At 34.9% G+C, this 20,648-nt stretch overlaps 1 protein-coding gene across 1 annotated transcript in view; it reads left to right on the top strand.

The window, feature by feature from the left end:
* The window catches only part of LOC138804550 (inactive N-acetylated-alpha-linked acidic dipeptidase-like protein 2), a gene marked incomplete at its 3' end in the record, with an annotated part of 613,633 nt that overhangs the window by 199,627 nt on the left and 393,358 nt on the right, over positions 1-20,648 (top strand). Inside the window, exon 2 of the mRNA XM_069988885.1 lies at positions 9,930-10,431. Within this exon, the coding sequence (XP_069844986.1) occupies positions 9,930-10,431 (502 nt within the window). The remainder of the gene's footprint in view (positions 1-9,929; positions 10,432-20,648) is intronic.

Here is a 20,648-nt window from a genome sequence, read left to right as displayed (position 1 = left end):
AAATGATAGCAAGAAAGAAAAAAATCATTTGAGTCCTTATCTTGGGGTTCATTTCACCTAACATCAACTTATCTGATCTTTTCTGCTTGTCTCATATACTAGTTATTGCAAATAAGGGAAACCATGGGACCTATGTTTCTTTGGGCCTGGCTTACTTCACTTAATAGAATTTTTTCCAAGTCTTTCAATTTCCTAACAAATGGGGCAATGTCATTCTTTCTGATGGAGGTATAGAATACCATTGTGTAGATATACCATATTTTCTTGATCCATTCATCTACTGAGGGGCATATGGGCTGGTTCCATATCTTAGCTAGCTACAAAGTCAATAAGCATACTAAAGCTACCAGCACAACTATGTTTATTGACTTCGTAGTTTTATGGTCCTGTAAGAGGTCCTGAAATGACTTTTTAGTGAGAAACAGCGACTCTTGGACCCATAATTAATTAAAAGCAGGAAAAACCTGGGTTTTGATCTGAGCCATACTCTCCTGAAGCCCCTTTGTGACAACAAGTGTAAATGCCCAAAGTAAAACAGCTAAAAGCACAGGACAAACCAGACCAGCTACCAGAAACCCTCTGGGAACTCTTTTGAAAAAATGACTGAGATAGATATTAGCCAACCTGGCCAAACCTTTAACTGGACTATTTAATCATCATGGATGTCTCTTTCTTTCTGCCCCCACCCCTTCTAAATCTAAAGCTAATGTCTTTCACCTAAAGTTGAACTAAACAGCTGTGTTCTCCTGGCTGCCACATAATAAATCTCCTTATCCCCTTTCTCTGCCCTTTGCCACGTCTCTTCACTTGGCATACATGTGGCGAGTGGCCGGATTTGACACATGCAATCCAGTGTTGAGGCATATCAAACTCCAGTTTAGGTTATAGTTATCCCATGTATGCACATTTCCACTGTAAGCCACTTCAGATACTCTGAAGATATAAAAGAAAATAAATCCCATAGATGTAAATTCTTCTAGAAATTCATACCATAAATATAAATAATGTTTAGACTAAAGACAGTCTAACCAGGTGTGGGTGGTTCACAGCTGTAATCTTAGCTGCTGTTGCTGTTGTGGCTGCTGCTGCTGCTACTACTACTACTACTACTACTACCACTACTATTAAAGGCAGTCTTGCCAAATGTGGGTGGTTCACATTGGGAATCCTAGCTGAGATCTGAAGATTAAGGCTCTAAGTCAGCTGTGGCAGGAAGTTCATGCGACTTTTATCTCCACTGAGTCACCCAAAACAGGTGGTGGAGCTGTGGCTTCAATGGTAGAATGGTAACATTAAAGAAAAAAAAAGCTAACGGTGACCAGATAATAAGTTCAAGCCCCATACCAGTGTGCATGTGCATGAATGTGGGCATGCATGCATGCATGCGTGCATGCATGCATACACACCCACACTCCAAGAAAACAATATCGAATGTGGGTGAAGATAATGATACCAGAAGATACCAGGAAAGGGATCTATGCAGGAATAAGACTAAGCTGATACTTCTAAGTCAAGAGAATTTTGTAATACTAGTAAGCCAAACCCAGAGGACAGATGTTCTGAATGACACTAAATATTGAAGTTACTAAAGCCACCCACAGAGAGTACTTTGTCTTATTTAGGTTCATTTAAATTAATTCTTCATAAAATTGAGTTATATCATTATGATATATCATATAATTAGGATATTTAAATTGAGGTTAGCAGGTCCAGCAAACCAGCTTTTTTTTCCCCAACCAACCATCTTGTTGGGGTGTGTTATACAAAGTAGAGTGATCAGGTCCCCAAAGCAAGGCTTGGACTATTCAGGAATGGGCAGGTGTTCATGCATATGCAAATGACCTAAATGCCTAAAACAGATTTGGATTACATCAAATATTATTTTTTCAAATGACTATGTTTGAGTTTTCAATTTATAGTTGATTACATGGAATGTTATAGCATTCTCCCATCTCCCGTGCCTTTTGGTGAACCATTGTGGATGCTTAGAGTGAAGTTGTAGTTTACCCTCAACAGCTTGAGCCTTTGCTCTGCCAACATTCAGCATGTTAGTTCCCATTTCAGAATGAGCTCTCACTTTTAGTTTATTCTTCTAAAAATAAATCACAGACAACAATTTTCCCCTTACCTTTCACATATTTATTTAATTAGTGAAGCATGAAAAACAAATAATTATAATTTCTTTTATGCCACTGACATACAAAATTGCAACTAAATAAGGAATTTGTGATGCATTTATAGACATGATAACAATTGCCAAAGCTATTTGATAAAACAGATGCAAAAAAATACCCAAAACAACCAAAAAACCTCCACAACTAATTATACTGAGAAATGAATCCCCAAAACTGTCTTCTGAATGACTGATTTTGTCTTGTTTATCTTTGTCCTGCCATTAAATCGAGACTACTAAAGTTTTCAACAACAAAAATGTTGTATAAGCATAACCACACATTGATAGTTCATGCCTATAATTCTCAAGACCCTGAGATCTGAAGATTTCTGCTCAAAGCTAGACCTGGCAGGAAAGTCCCTGAAATTCTTACCTCCAGTTAACAACCAAAAAAGCCAAAAGTGGGACTGTGGCTCACTAGCCTTGAGCACAAATCTGTATCTAGGACCTGAGTTTAAGTGCCAGGGCCATCAAATGTATGTGTATGTATATGCATATATATATTTCATAAACATGGACTTTATTTCTCTTAACTAGGTTCATGCTGAAAAATTATATTAAATTCTTCCAACCTGTAAGCAATATTTGAAAATGATTTTAAGCTTAGGTTTTAAAATTCCAGCGGGTACAAATGTAGTTTACTGCTACAGTAATAATGTAACACTACTACATCATGAATACATGATGAATGCCTTTAGATAATGCACTGACATTTCTAAGAAATTTCTTTTCTTTAAGTCAATCCACTCAAACCAGCAAATGATTTGATATTCAAAGCTTCAGAAAACACTATTTGAATATTTTTCTCATTCTACATAAAGATTCAATCATCAGACAGAAAATTGAGAGTCTACCTTTTTGTTTTAAAGTTAATCTGCTGGAGTCATTTACTTATTCTACTTGTAAAAGAACTTTTATAGGCAGGAAAGCCTTGAAATAGCTTCCCAATTCTAATGAGATTTGCACAGCCTTTTATATTGTTTGAGTTACAATACTATCAAAATCATAGTCAGTGGATCAAGTCAACTGTCTATGACAAGCATGCTGTTCTATAATAAACATGAATAACTCAAGTTCATTATTACATACTTCTGATTTCTATTAAAGGAAAATTTTTAGTTTTGCAGAAACCCATCTATCTTTTTGTAAATAGAGTAAAGGAAGATCAGGGCTATAGTCACAGGGTCTAGAATTGGTGCATGTAAGGCAAATATAGTGACTTTTGTATCCACATTAACCAAATATCTTTTATCATTTTGTGCCAGGTCTAATTACTAACAAGTGTTTGGCATTATCAAGTATTTGGACACATAGCTCCATTTCTCATTAACTCCAGGTTTTGTTATTAAAATATCTAGGACTCTGGTCATCCTTGAATTTAATTAAAGTTGTATTTTAAACTTGTATCCTTCTGATATTTCTATTTTCATTTGCTCTATGGATATCTGTAATGACCCTTTTATTAGTAGATAATTTACAATGTATTAGACTCTGAACACTTGAAATAAATGAATCTCGCTTACTATTTATAATACATCTACAAACTAGTTCTATTGTTTGTATTTTAAAAGTATGGAATTGAAGTATAAAGATATTTAGTTGCTGACCTAAATCACAGAGCACAACTTGCATTTGAACTAGGTAGTTTCAGTACATACTCATCTAATTTAGAGATTTCTAAAGTTAAACTATTAGCATTAATAAATTTCCTCTTTATGATTGCTCTGCACGAAAGAAATAGCAATGTGGTCATATTGTATTTCTCAGTGGCTTTCGTAATGCATACCTCATTAAACAAAACTTTTCCTTAATATATTTGATATCTAAAATATTTGCCAGCTACCACAGATTTAATGTTGGGCTAAATCTCTGACAGTCAGATTGTACTTTACATATTAAATTTTTGGCATATAACTGTATTTTTCTTTTAGATAATTTACTTAACATATGTATGAGTGAAATAGCATTCAGAAGCATCAATTTCTTTTTAAAGTAATCATGTGTTCCATATGGATACAAATTCATTTTTATTGATCAAAACCTGCCATACTCAAGAAAAAGGCCTTTTAATTCAACTTGTATCTGCTTTACTTTCGTTTATAGAGATGTAAGCATGTCTAAAAGATAAATGAGTTTTTATATTGAATTTTAAAAACAATGCAGCCTTCAATGTGGTCCTGGGTTAGGAAGGGGTTTTATTACAGACTAAGATCTGTTGAAAACATGCAAACATATTTTCCATAAAAGTTGGATTTAATACAAAAGACCAAATGTGACAATATAGAAAGTTAGGGTGCTCTACATATTTCTATTAGAAGAAATGTCAAGAGTCTCTATGACCTTATCTGTATCAACCTCAGTCTATTATAAAGAAAGGTCTCTGTGGCATATTCTAAGATCTGCTACCTGTGTTTTGAAAGTCATTCACATGTGTTACATTTAAAGTAATATGACAGCTTACTTTAGTGAATAATGGGCATTAGTAATAGAAAAATATAAAGTTCTGATAACATATGATCATGTCTAAGAAATACCTATGATTTGTGTTTGTAACATAATATTTTCATTTTATTAGGCAATTTGGAAACGCTAGTGAAAAGTATTTTCTTCACTTGTCTCTGTAAGGTTAGGCATTTTACAGATAGAGGCATTGTAAGAATGATGGGATTGTGTCAAATTTTAATATGCCAAAGATTGGCATATTAAATATTAGCAATTCAGACAGCTGAAATCTGAAGGTTCTTGGTTCAAAGCCAGCCCAGACAGGAAAGTCCAGTAGTATCCATATTAAAAATATCCAGGAAAAATCTAAGCTAGAGACAAGGTTCCATGAAAAAGCACCAGAAGATTAACCAGACTGAGCAAATGTGAAGCCCTGATTTAAATCCCAATACTGACAAAAATAAAAATTGAATACATTACCAAAACTTTGGTAGTTTATTAGTTTTGCTTCTGATTGATGATACATACAAACATAATGCAAGCATACATATACATACACACATCTATATCTATCTATCTATCTATCTATCTATCTATCTATCTATCTATCTATCTATCTACCTACATGTGTCTACAAACACATGAACACACATATATCTTAAGTGAAACAATACTGTTAAGAAAAAGGGATGGGAAGGGGAAACAAAGGAGGAGGCTACAATGCTTGATAAGAAATGTAATTGTTATTTTGCCCACGTAAGTGTAACCCCTCTGTATGGTATTTTCAAAATAAAATTAATTAATTAATTAAAAAAAGAAAACTACAGATATTTTAGAGTCTTTCAAAAATTGTCTATAATGTTCTTCCTAAGAACATTTTAAAGGAATAGTGCTATTATCATATTCCTCAGTGGAATTAGTAATATGTAACTTACTAAATAAAAAATTAAATATTTTTATGTTTAAAATATTTTCCAGCTATTGTGCTGGAATAGACCTGTAGCAGCCAGATTCTTTAGTACATATTAAACATAATAATAGCATATATAATAATTATGTATATGTATAATAAATAGTACATATTCTAAAATATTTTCCAGCTATTGTGTTAGACTAGATCTGTAGCAGCCACAATATATATTTAATAAGTATTCATGTATACTATTTACTATGACTTTTTGTTGTTGTTGTTGTTGGTCATGGGGCTTGAACTCTGTCCCTCAGCTCTTCAGCTCAAGGCGAGCGCTCTACCACTTGAGCTACAGCGCCACTTCCGGTTTTCTAGTGGTTTATTGGAGATAGGAGTCTCATGGTCTTTCCTGCCCGGGCTGGCTTTGAACCGCGATTCTCAGATCTCAGCCTCCTGAGTAGCTAGGATTACAGGCGTGAGCCACCGGCGCCTGGCTTACTATGACTTTTATACACACATATTTATTATATATACTCTCTTGAATTGACTTTTCCAAGTAGGTGACTAAAATCCTTCATTATGTAGATAGATAGGTAGATAGATAAATGGATAGATAAGTAGACTTATTATTGTATGTTCATTTCCTTGATAATTTTTCTTTTTTTTTTATTCTAGAACTTGCTGGTCTTTATTCCTTTTGTTTTTTATTATCTTTAAGTCGTTGTACAAAGGAGTTGCCATAGAACTACAAAGTTTATGAATACAAGGCATCTTGATCAATGTCACCACTTTCAACATTATCACTCATCCCTCTCAGCCCTCCCCTTCTTTCACTCTTTCTTCTTCTTCTTCCTCTTCCTCTTCCTCTTCCTCTTCTTTTTTTTTTTTTTTTGGTTGTGGTGCCTGAACTCTGGGCCTGGGCACTGTTCCTCAGCATTTCAGTTCAAGGCTAGTGCTCTACCACTTGAACCACAGTGCCATTTCCGGCTTTTTCTGCTTATGTGGTGCTGAGGAATTGAACTCAGGGCCTCATGCATGCAAGGCAAGCACTCTACCACTAAGCCACCTTCCCAGCCCCTCTTTCGCTCTTCTTGATTTTGCAATATATGCATTGAATTCCTGACTACATTCTACCCTTCTTCTCCTCTTCATTCATCTACCCTTTCCGGTCTGGCCCCACCCACATCTCTTCTAAGTACCCACTTCCTGTGCTTATTTTGTTGAACTTTGATTTTTCCTTCTAAGGAATTACACTAGTTGAGTTCTCCCTTTGAATATAGCATATTTCACTTAATTCACTTGTTTACAATTACATACACCCAAAGTACTTACTGAGAATCTTACAAGCTAAAACTAGCTTCTTCATCTAAGAGAAAACACACATCCCTTTGTCTCTCTGGGGCTGACTTACATCACTTAACATAATTTCTAAAATAGTTTGGATTTCTGTAATATCAGGTGGCTTCATCCACCTTTGACTGGATCATGTTCTCCTGGAAGATAGAACATACTGGAAACTGATTAATGTGTGATAATTTTGAAAGTGGTAAGAAGCATGTCAAACCCATACTATCATGGTGAGGAGTTAATATCTTTATCTGTATTACATTCTAATTGAAGGGTCTGTCTCATGTTTGAAAAGCATTACATTGCTGATGTACATCTGATGAAATACCCATTGTCAGGCTTGAGATGAAAACTCTCTCTCATTATGTTTAGTTTTTAAATGATTTGTACAGAAATGACTTTGAGTGTTTGAATTAGGGGTCATAAGGTGAAATCTCACATTTCTATAGCAACTTTCTTATGCCATTCTTAAGCATAAACCATGCTCTATAATTTAATTACTTAAGTCTTTACACAGAGAGAAAGAGACAGAGAGAAAGAGAAAGATTCTGCTTCATTAAAGTGGGAGAAAAAATATACTATTCCATTGAGAAGGTATAAGTAAATTAATCATTAATCCCTAAATTGATGATTTAAAGAAACAAACAACATATGTCAAAACCTAGCAATTTACTGGTCCTTTTGTCAAAGAAGAAAGCAATATCTAGTACAAATATTGTGCTTTCTAATGCATATTAAAATGAACTGGTTTGTAGCCGGGCACTCATGCTTGAAATCCTAGCTATTTAGCAGGCTGAGATCTGAGGATCCAGGTTCGAAGCCAGCTTGGGCAGGAAAGTTCATGAGACTCTTACGTCTAATTAACCACCAAAGAGCAGGAAGTGGAAGTGTGGTGGATAAGTGGAGGAATTCCAACCTTGAATAAAAACGCTAAGGGCACACATGTGCTGAGTTCAAGCCCTAGTACTGAAGCACATGAGCACACGCAGACCCATAGACCCACAGAACCCCATCCCTGTGCCCCCACCACACACAGCAAAAGCCAGGGTTGAAGGCTGGCTTACATTCTTAAATGGGAGAGTGCCGGCTGTGAGAAAGCAAACTGTGTAAGTATGAAGCCTTGGGTTCAAGTGAGCAACAATAAAATAAAACAAATTTAAGGTGGGTGCTGGTGACTCATCTGTCATCCTAGCTACTTAGGAAGCTGAATTCTGAGGACAGTGCTTCAAAGCCATCTTGGGCAAGAAAGTCCATGAAACTCTTATATCCAATTAATCACCAAAAAGCCAGAAGTGAAGCTGTGGCTCAAGTAGTAAAGTGCTAGCCTTGAGCAAAAACAAAACAAAACAAACAAACAAAAAACCCTCAGGTCAGCCCCCAGGCCCTGAGTTCAAACTTTAGGATGGAAAAAATATAAAATAAAATAAATTCATTTGTAAAATGTATAACATTAAATTTCCTTTAACTTTTACTTATATTTCTATGAAACCACAAAATCCAGTAGAGGGTGTATACCTCAGTTCTAGTAGGTTTATTAGATTTTCTTTTCAGTAACAAGACAGAGTTAGGATCATAGATTTTAGAAGTCTTTTATATTCTACTAACTTCATATTTGCAAATCATCTAGTGCTTCCTGTTCAACATTTTTGCTATGCCACATCTGGTTTCTTCCTGTTAGTCAATAGTTGCCATTTATCCTGCTTAATAATTATAATTAATTTAATTGTTACATCTGACAAAATGTGATATTCATCCTCATTAGGTCAACTCTGGATGAAAATGAACCCTACCTACAACATAGGTTAGCTTATAAAAAAAAAGTGCAGTCAAAGTTACAGTTCTGCCTTACAAAGTTTAATAATTAATCATATATAAACTTCCTTGAAATTCAAAACATTTTAATTAAGTAGGCATCTGCTTATGATATATGACTATAACTTGGAACATAATTCCATTTCCTTTCACAAAGTCTTTGTATCTTTTTCATTTGCCAATCACTGGCTCAAAGGCAATTAGCTAATCAATTATCGGCTGAGCTTTCTTATTTATCCACCCCAGTAGGAAGCACAGAAAACCCATAAAACTTAGTGAGGAACCTCAGCGTCCAGCTGAGGTGACAAATCTAATACACACAAAATTTAAGTGTAAATACTCTTAATCTGCCACCATAATGCACCAGTGGGTTATTGAAGACAGGCAGAAGACCACTTGCAGTTAATTAGCCCAGTTATCCTAATACCACTCTGCAGGATACAACAAACTGTCATCCAAAACTGTGGAGGGGAGAAAAACCTCCATCTGCCACTCCTGTAGTAAGGTTATGAGCTAAACTCTCCTAGGCAGTTAAATGGCTTCCCTCTTTGGATTCGTGCCATTCCAGACTTTTAGTTAAAATTCTCTGAGACAGATCAATTTGTGGCACAATTCCTTGGAACATCTTGATACATTCTAATTGCTTTAAAACATTTCCCTTTTTCTGGTGGTCTTTGACTATGTAGACATACCCCATTTCACCTCATGTAGTTCTGGAAAGTTGATTCTTATTTAGCCATTCTGCTTCTGATTAACTTACATCTGTGTTCTTAAAACTTGCCCTGGTAAATTAAATCAACCTAAAATCTTTTATTCTTCTTTTGCTCTTAGCATACTTACTTACTGTCTTTTTTGTATTTGCCCTTAAATTGTATAAAGTACTTGTGTAATGTGAAGCTTAATTTTGCCTTCCTTAGTTGTCTGTTTGTAACTTTGCTGTTCTGCTGAATCAAAGGTTAATTGTGCATGTGTCTATGTGATTTTTAAAAACATTTTCTCAGTCTTTCTACCAAATACCTTTTAATTTTATAATCTTCCTTGCTTATGTAACACCCACAAGATAACATAACTCAATTATTATTTCATATATATGGCTATTGTCTCTCGTATGTTTGATTATTATCTCTCAGATATGTATTTCTACAAGAACAATTATAGTCATTAAGATTTCATACACACCAATATAGCTAATTTTTTTCTTTTATGTTGTTTACTTAAAGACAATATGTTTTCTTGTTTTCATAGGTAAAAAGATGGCTTATCAGAAGGTCAATGCAGATCAAAGAACTTCTGGCCACTCACAGTATTTAGACAATGATGACCTTCAAACCACTGCCCTGGACTTAGAGTGGGACATGGAGAAGGAATTAGAGGAGCCTGGTTTTGACCAGTTCCAACTAGATAATGCCGAGAATCAGAATCTGGGACACTCAGACGCCTCAGATCTCCATCTTGATTGTATTCAACCAGCATCTTCACCTAAAGGAAGGTTCCAGCGACTTCAAGAAGAGTCTGACTATATTAGCCACTATACAAGAACTTCACCAAAGAACAGCCGTGGCAGCGTTTGCCACTTTTTAAAATTGCTTACCATAGCTACAGTTTTATTTATTTTTGGAATTTTGATAGGCTATTATACACATGCAAACTGCCCTTCAGATGCCATATCTTCAACAACCAATGAGCCTCAGTTATACCAAGAGATTCTCAAAACAATCCAGGCAGAAGATATTAAGAAGTCTTTCAGGTAGGTGTGGCAGAAATTGTTGTGGGTGGGATAAGGTTCCTGGGATGATGTCATAAGAAGATACTGAACCGGTGATTTTACTTACCATGGTATAATTGTGTTTTTCCAACTGAGAAATATATCTTACTGGTGGCACACTAAGAATCAAACTTTTTATGGACAAGGTCCATATTTTTAAATTTATGGTACTGCAATCCAAATTTATGATGCTGCTTTATGAATGGATAATATGAATCATAAGTCGTATGAAGATAAAAAAGATTCTAGCCAACACATTTTTGTTCCCCTTGAGAAGGCCACTTACACTAAGTTTAAGATGCAAAGTTTGGCAGAGGTATGTGTAATGAAAACCAGGACATAAGCCATATGATTAAAAATGTTAACAATATCAGAATCCATTAAACTTACTTTATTGGACAAAGTAATTGCCATCAATATGATATGTATGCATTGGTAGTGTTTGGACCCCTGCATTCTTGAATTTCCAATGAGTACTATTTGGTCATACTAGGTTGCACATGTCAGATTTCCAAAGCTCATCTCTCTGCAGCAGATGGCTTAAGCCAGAATATTTTGATTTTATAGTGAAATTAGAAGAAATTTCTTTCTTAAGCTGAGCTCTTGGGAAAAGCTTTATAAACAAAAGTTGAATTGTAGAAAACTTAACCATGTTTGTTATTTTTTATACATCTTGAGTTGTAGAGGGTTTACTGCTTCTTATATTTTGTAAATCAAGGAGCTAGAAGGAGAAAACTGATCATCACTATTTATATTCCTTGTCCATTTCCAGTTAAAGAACATCTCGGATGAGACATCTGTGGTACTTGTAAATTGATAGAGTTGTGCTACTTCCTCAGGATACTCTTTATGGGTTTTGGTGTGAATTTCTAGTGAACTTCTCTGTGGAGTATGTTCAGTAAGAACTCATTACTAAATCCAGGTACTGAAACAACAGTGGTGCTGATATTAGTGAATTCTAATACTCTTCCTGAAGATCATGTCTGAGTCAGTGAAGGGAATAAGCTTTCCACACACTTTTTGGCTGCTAGTCACTCTTCCTTGAATATATGTGGGAACTTTTTCATTATTTGTTTATTCTGTATCTGAGACAATGAGTACTATTTAATCATTATTTCTAATTCACAAGCAAAACTCAAACATTTCTAGATATGCACAATTGTGAAAATTGTGAATGATCTACATTCAGATTTGTAATGAGATTGCATGTGGCAAATTCAGCTCTCACATATAAGTTTTCCTATCTATTTATCAACGTTATAAAAGTATGTGGGGTTTGTTTTTGAATATTTTTTATTGTCTTCAAGTAGTTGTCCAAAGACTTGCCATTCACTGAAGCAGTTTTTGAATACTGAATTTTGATCATTGTTACCCTTCCAACATTCTCACCACCCCTCCCAACCCAACCCTTCCCTTACTTATCTTGAGTTTATGTATTGAATTTTGATGCCATGTAACCAAGAAGTTTATGTGTAAAATGCATCTTGAGCTGTGTCATAACCTCAACTTCTTCCCCACCATTGATCCACCCCTTCCCTTATATTTCTCAGTTCTGTAATATATACAATGAATTCTTGCCTGCATTCTCTCCTCTCCCTCCCCTTCATCCTTCTACCTCTCTCTACTTGACCCCAACCCTCTTGCAAGTATCCACTTTGCTATAGTGCTAATGAATGATTGTTTCCATCATGACTGCTGTCCTAGCCCCTGTCCCATTGCCTAAACCTGGCCTGAAACTGACTCAAAGCCTGCAAAAGCCATCCATAGGGATCTGGTATCTGGAGGTCTCGTGGGAACCTGAAACAGTCAATGGGCCTTTCATAAATAGGTCTCAGTGGTTTAGTTTTTTTTTTTTTTTTCCAGTTGTGGGGCTTGAACTCAGGGCCTGAGCGCTGTCCCTGAGCTGCTTTTGCTCAAGGCTAGCGCTCTACCATTTGAGCACAGCACCACTTCTGGCATTTTGTGCTTATGTGGTGCTGAGGAATCGAACCCAGGGCCTCGTGCATGCAAGGCAAGCGCTCTACCACTGAGCCACTTTCCCAGCCCTGTTTTTTTTTTTTTTAAATTAAAGCCCTAACATAAATCTTATAAAACTTGGTTTAGCAAAACTTCATGTAGACATCCCTTTACTATATTGGGAATCTGTTTTCTTTCAAGGTATCCATAGAATTAATTTCTCAATATTGAGAATATTTACATTTTCTTGAGCTCCTTGTTAGTATCTAATTTGTGAGCACAATGCCTCTCATAATCTTGTGAACTTCTCTTTCTACTTTAGCAAATCAATTGTAATTGACTGTAAATTTACAGTCCAACTCATAGTAAGGTCAGAAGGACATTTTTTGCACATACTTTGTGTACTAAGTACATTACATGTATATTCTCTTCCCACATATTTCATTGGCCTTCTGTGTCTTACTCATTCTAATTTGTTCAGTATTATAGCTGGGATTAGCACCTTACTCACCTTACTTGCTTCTTGTTTACATTTGGCAACAGCTTTCTACATTTTAAATATATGACTACATAAGACTATTTTTTTTCTTCAAGAATGGAAGCTTCAGGAGAGAAAGGCTTATATTAACCAAAATTAAAGAAAAATCCTGAAGGAAAGATATATTTTAATATTAGTCACAAAGTCTCAGGAAAGACTCTATCTATGGTTATAGATATATCCATAATCATATTCTAGGAATTGGTCATGCTTATTTCTTATGGAGATAACAGTCTTTGTTCTTCAGATAATAATACTTTGGTGAAATTATGTTTGCATTAGTTTTCTCTGAGTAGCATATCTTTATTCAAAGACAAGATTTCCCTTGATAATCTTACTAAACAAGAGTGTTCTCTGGGTTCTTGTGTTTACCAAATAATCATGGCAATTACTTTGTACATTAGAGATTCCTTCTGTTCTTTTTCATCATATTATGACAGATTTAGTCTTCTTCCTTCTTCATTCCTGCCCATACTCTAAAGATAGAACAGGTCTGTTAAATATTCTAACAATCATGCTGAACATTCAATGGGGAAATGAAACAAGTATTTTTCTTCACCAATGATGTTTTTTAAGGGAGTGATATGAATGAATAAATTAATAATAGATCACTGTTTAATGTATCAATTATATACTGCATTTTGAAAAAAATCTTAAATCTTAACATTTCATATTCAAAACAAGTTTATAAATGCAATCATTATTTACATTGCAATATTTAACATTGTTTTAATGTAATTAATTAGATTATATGAGCCACTTGATGGTGATTCACATCTGTAATCTTAGCTACTTAGGAGGCTCAGATCTCAGGATTTGAGGTTAATGCCAGTTAGGGCAGCACAGTCTATGAGAATCTAATCTCTATTTAACCACCAAAAAGCCTGTACTGTGGCTCAAGTAGTAGAGTTCCAGCCTTAAGCAAAACAGTTAAGTAAGAGTGTGAGGTGCTAAGTTTAAGCTCCAGTATTGGCGTGTGCATGTACACACACACACACAAACATGAAGATATGCTATGCTTTGATGCTGAATAAGTGAGAATTTATATCAAATCAAACATTATAAAATATTAAGCATATAAATACAAGCATTGAGAACCCATCTCATTGAGATTGCAGTTGCAGTGGAAGAACAAAGAAAATTGATATTGCATTTTTACATCAGTCTCTAGAACTTGGGTGACAACACAGAGACCATAGAATCACAAGTGATCACTCTTTTCTAGCTTATAATATGGTAGAGAAGATTAAGCATAGTAGAGCGGAATGTCGTACAGCTATACAGACTGATGTCTTCTTAAATCAAGTGAAAAAAGAGCTTAACATAACCACTTGGAAGAACATATTATTTCATGCATAGTGAGTGTCTCCCTCCTTCCCAGGAAAACAGAATCAGAGGGGTGGACAATCTAGTTGCTATTAATAATGTAAAGGAAGCTGCGCACACAAGTGGCATATAATCCTAGTGCCATAATCCAAGTGCCCATAATCCTAGCTACTCAGGAAGATGAGATTCAAGGATCTCAGTTAAAAGCCAGTTTAGGCTGGAAAGTCTGTGAGATTCATATCTCTGATAAACCTATAAACAAAAACAAAAAACAAACAAAAAGCAAAAAACAAGAAGTGGAAGTGGAACTGTGGCTCAAATAGAGTGCTAGCCTTGACCAAAAGAAGCTCCAGGACAGCATCCAGGCCCTGAGTTCAACACACAAAAAAAAAAAAGAAAAGAAAAGAAAAGACAAAAAAAAAGAAAAAGAAAAGAAAACCAGTGTTTGAGTGGTGAGCAAGCAAGCCAGAAGCTGGAGGGGATGGTGTCACCACTATCACAGGGAAGGGAGAAGAACTTACGTGAATGAGTCTCCACAAAGCCCACAAAGTATGAACAAAGAATTCAGCTGAGAATTCTATGGCCAGATAACAGGTCTGCTCATGAGAGTATTTGTCAAGTTAGAACAGAGACTCCGACTGGGGTTAGAGCTTAAAGATTTTGGATTCTATCCCTGTCCCACATGAAAGAAAAATAATTAAAAATAAAACTATATATAAAGATCCTCTACAACTCTCCTCATAATTTCATTGGCTCAATTTCAACCGGTGGAAGCATGGTGATCTCAGAGGAGATACATAATCACAAAGCAAAGAAGAAAAGAACTACTCTCCCATTTTTAACTCGATAGCTGCCAATGAGAGATGGCCAAAAGGTGGGAAAATTTCCAAAGTTCTGAAATATACTGAGCATTTTAATTTTTAATTAGTCACTGGATTAGCTAAAGTCATGTAACAGTAACTTGAGAATTTACCCAGAAGGCTAGGTAGGAAGGTAAAAAGGGCAAGAAGCAAGTATGCGTAAATGGTAAGAAGTGGGGACGAAAAGGGTCTTCATGTTTGTATTCTTTGAGTTGTGTTATTCCATATAGTTGTTAATTATGTGTTATTTGAAGAAACATTTGAGAAGATAACATAATTTGTATAATATGTAGATTCAAACAGAATCATTGAAAGGCACACTGATTATATTTCCTAGATTAAGAACCTAGTTGCCAAAATATAAAATCCATGTAATAGATTCACAAGATCCAGCTACTAGGAATTGTGTAGACTAAGTCACAGAAAATCGTTCATACATTTATGATGATGTCATCAGAATAAAGGTCATGTTAGTGTATTGTGAGCATGTATATATTGTATATGGTTGTGTTGTATTTGTATATATATGCACATATATACATATATATGTATATATATACACATATATATATATAGAGAGAGAGTGTGTGTATTCATCTTCATATCCTTAACTTGCTATTAGAAGGAAACTGCTTTCATTATTTGAAGTTGCAAGTCTATTTTTTCTTTATATCTTTTCATGTGTAGGTGGATATATATTCAGATGTACATATCAGATTCACTGTCTAACACAGTGGATGGCAAGGGTTGAACTACAGAGGTAACCAAAACAGCAGAAGGGAATCAGTCAAAGCTGCTTCAAAGTATGCTTTTGGTGACTTGAAGCAGTGACTGTTTGCATAGTGGCATTTTATTATAAGTATCAGAACAAAAGCCAGGCTTCACACACCTATCTATTTATTGGAGATACCATTTATTCAGGCCTTGTAATTACAAAATTAGGATCTAATGTGCTCCAGGGATCTCAATAGCCTCAATTCTCTGATTTTCCTTAAATTGTTGACAAAGTGATGGGATTTTCCTTTTATATGTTATATTTGTTTCAATCTACATATTTCCACCCAGTATACTATATCCCCAGTACATTATTTCTCCATCCTTTCCCCCTAAACTGGAGCATATTTCTTATCCTTTGTGGGTAAGAAACAGTATTAGAACTCAGATGGTCTCATCAGTTGGACTTCTACTCACCTACTAAAACACAATTGCCCAGTACAATTGAGGGTCTCTTTAGAAGCTAGAATGTGTCAGGCACATCGTAAAATACATTATGCTGCATAAAATATATTCGATAAATCTGTGTGGATGACATATTAAATGGCGAGTACATTGCTGAGTAGGTAGATTGAAAATTTCAGAATTATGTAGCAAATATAATAACGTAACCATAAGGTTTTTAATGGAGAAGCCAGCGAGGCTAATAGTATTTTTGGACACAGGAATTCATTTGTCCCTGACAGCTATAGATTTTGGGAAATGCTGAGATGAGAGGGAGAAAATATGTTGTATCTTAATTTAAAATAATGGTGTTTTATAATAGAAATAACATGTTTTTTTCTAATTCTAAATGTAATATGTATGTTATATAGTAATACCCACACACTATCCCATCACCTTAGAATATTTTATTTCTTTTCATCTTCACATATCATTTAGCAAGGGTATATATGTATATACTCTTGATATATACCTTACATTTTGTCATATTTTATACATAGAACAATTTTTCAAGCCATATATATATAAACCATTATACCATAATACTGCCTGATATCCAATTATATGAGTTTCATGTAATTTGTTTTACTTATTCCTTACTAAACAGCAGTTAGAATATCTCTGTAAATATTCCTAAGCATAAATCTTCCTGTTTCCTTTCTATTTTCTTTATGAATGTCTGGAAGCAAATCTTAGTTTCAGTGAATTTAATTATTGGTTTAGTTATTTGCTTTGAGTTACAAATTGTCATAAAGTGTTATCAGCATTACAGACCCTCATTATTTTTGTTTGGGGTAGGCCAAAATAATGCTGACAAAATTGGTACATGTTAATTGACTATTTTGCATCTATAAATTATGTTTTAAAATTCTTCCCACAGTCTCATAGACATTTCCCATATTTTATGGATTCAGAAAATACACTAGTAAAATAGTACGTTAGTTTATATATAGTAACCTGAATTTCTGTATTTAATAGAAACCTTTGGTTTACCAGCACATAGAACAATAATAAAATAAAATAAAAATCTCCAGATATTTACCTATCTTCAGTGACTATATTATTTTGACAGAGACAACATATTACCTCATTATCTGGCTTGGTGTATTGCTGTGAGTTATGTGATGCCATGAAATCAACTTTATAGTAAGTTGATAAGTATAAAATACTTCTTAGCTGGGAATTAGCTCCTCCAAGCTTAGGAAATGTTATAAGTTATCTTGAACAATATGCTAATGAATCAGTCCGTGCTTGGAAATACAGTGAACAATGATGTTTCAGATAGAGGTATAACTGAGTAATTATTCAATATAACAAATGGAAAGAGATTTTCAAATCTAGTTTGCTTTCTCTTCTTCATTTAAATATAGTTGTAAATGTCATCACAGCCTTCTTCCCTTTCCATTTTTTTGTGGCAGCTATATAGCATGTTTTGTTCTCATATATATGTATATGTGTATATGTGTATACATATATATATATATATATGAGTAAATAGTGCATTCTGTAATATCAATAAGCCTCACCAATTCCACCTGTGGTTAGGTTATCTGGCCTTGGTGACATTACTAAAGGAAAGACAAATACACTGCAAGCATGTTCCAAATTCCTGATTTAATCTTCTGGATGACTTCTTTCACCGTGGTGTCAGATTTCTTTAACCCACACTCTCAGTGGCTCTTACTTAACTATCAGAGGTGCATAAAAGGATTTTCTAGTACTATACTGTGTATCCCTATTTTAGATCACATGAAAAGCATCGGGATCATTAACATTCTAGTGCAAATGTTCTTTTAAACAAGGTAAATTCCAAAAAATTTGCCAGGTTGTCAACTGCAGAAGAAACTAGAGACCTATGTACACACTAGAATGCCAGGGGATCTGAAATCTCGGGCTGGGAAGGGATATGAAGAATAAAAAAATTTAAAAAAAAAAAAAAGAAAGCTGCTTTTCCGTGTAGCATAGTTCTGTGGTCTTTCCTATACAAAATCCATCAATTGAAAGGAAGTTATCTCTCTTTAAGTAATCTAGAAACAAAATGTACAATTTGCTTTTTCACATGTTTTTTGCCCATCTGCCCCTTGGATGACACAAGAATGTCCCTTGTGTAAACACAGCCCCCATAATTTATTTGCTTGTACTATTAACATTTTCCTATGTTCAGAATCTCATTTCTTCTTCTCTCCCTTCACACACCCACTACTAATATTTTCTGCCTCACATTCAAAAACTACTGTGCTTCTACTACCAAGAAATGTACAACTGATGAAGTTTCCTGATTAAGAAAACTGATACCTGCATGTTTCCTCTATTCCTAAATGCAGGAAGCAAATGATTTTATACAGATTGCTTACAGCGGGGTTAGCACAGGATCTATGAAACCTGTTTTAAATTAGTGGTTTGTCTCTTGTGTGACTCAGAGGACTCTATTTTTGCTGTCATGCTTTTGTTTAAATGCAAAGCTTTGTGGCTGTTTGTTGATGGTGATACCTTCAGCAAATGCTCTCCTGAAAGTCTCCAGATTCACATTCTATTTTTTTACCTCTTTGCCTTATTAATATTTTTATCTCTCTCTTCTCTATCCTTCCTGCTTTTTCTTTCCTTTCCAATTTCAGTTTCAGAAGGAATAAGCAGGAAGGCTGGGAAAAAATGAATACAACAATAAAGCAACTGCTATTTGAATTCAGGGAAAATATAAATATTACAAAATGGCATAATTATATTTATGCAATTAGTAACTGAGTGAATTAACATTAATAGGAGAGAATGAATTAGTTATTCTCCCATTGACCTCCCCCAATAAGAAATGAGCACTGTCTTAAAAAAATTGCTCACAACAATGCCTGTGATTTATTTCATTGTGCTTAGCATTCATTCTATGGCTTTGTCTAAAGCAGCAGCTGTATTCAGACGTGCTCAGTATAATACAAAAGGATACAAATTCTCTTAGAAGGGAGAATTCTTCCTAGGGTTTTGCTTTCTTCCTACTCAGTGGTCAGGGTCAACAAAATCTCTCCTTACTCACCTTCCCTCACACACATCTGCTCATTCTGTTTCTGTCTGTCTCTCTCTGATCTCTCATATACACACATAATACATACACACGAACACACAGACACATATGCACTTGTCTGCTTATGTACAAATGACTTTATCCATTTGATAATGTATTTAGATGATGCTACTTCAATGGCAGAGTAAACAAATTTTCTTTTTAAAACTATTTTCCACTAAATTTATTTGAAATAAAAAAATCAAGATGAACACAGGCTCAGATTAAGAACTCCTTTGTCATTTGTTTTTTTGTTGTACTTTATATAATTTCAATGATGATGTTGTACTGAAAATGAACCATTTGATCAAGAGCAACATCTAAAAGGATCTAGCTTTAGTTTTCTACAAGTGATTAACCAATTTTTCCAGCACCATTTACTGAAGAGGCTGTCTTTCTTCCATTCTATTTTTTTTTTAGCTCCCTTATCGAAGATTAGATGGCTATATGTCTGTAGGTTCATTTCTAGGTTTTCACAAACAAGACCACAGTAAAGCTACCAGCACAACTATGTTTATTGCAGCATTATTTACCATAGCTAAGATATGGAACCAACCCAGATGCCCCTCAGTAGATGAAAGGATCAAGAAAGTGTGGTATATATACACAATGGAATTCTATGCCTCCATCAGAAAGAATGACATTGCCCCATTTGTTAGGAAATGGAAAGACTTGGAAAAAATTATATTAAGTGAAGTAAGCCAGGCCCAAAGAAACATATGTCCCATGGTTTCCCTTATTTGCAACAACTAATATATGTCTGAGTCAAGCAGAAAAGGTCAGGTAAGTTGATGTTAGGGTTATGAACCCTAAGATATGTATTCAAATGTTATTTTTCTTTCATGCAATTGTTTCTAACATATTTATAAGATGATTTCTTTGTTGCTTTGTATGTCCCTCCCCCACAGTATTATCCCTGCTTTCACTGTAAATGATGTTGGTATAATTTGTGGAGGGAAGGGAAAAAACAAAACGTTAAAACAGGGATACAGGTGGACCCATTGCAACAATGAAATGTACAAGTCGTTATGTCGAAAAACGAACTTTACAACTTTGGTGGTGGGGGGAGAAGGAGGAGGAGGATTCGGTGTGGGGAGTGGGGGAAGGATGGGAAGGGATGGGAAGGGGAAACAAAGGAGGAGGCTACAATGCTTGATAAGAAATGTACTCATTATCTTGCCCATGTAACCCCTCTGTACAGTATTTTCACAATAAAAAATAATGTAAAAAAAAGAGCAATATCTATATG

Source organism: Dipodomys merriami, unplaced genomic scaffold (genome assembly GCF_024711535.1).
Source record: "Dipodomys merriami isolate MVZ:Mamm:240054 unplaced genomic scaffold, mDipMer1.0.p SCAF_369, whole genome shotgun sequence".
Taxonomy (NCBI): Eukaryota; Metazoa; Chordata; class Mammalia; order Rodentia; family Heteromyidae; genus Dipodomys; species Dipodomys merriami.
The sequence above is the reverse complement of the archived record's forward strand: the minus strand, read 5'-3'. Positions and strand labels throughout refer to the sequence as shown.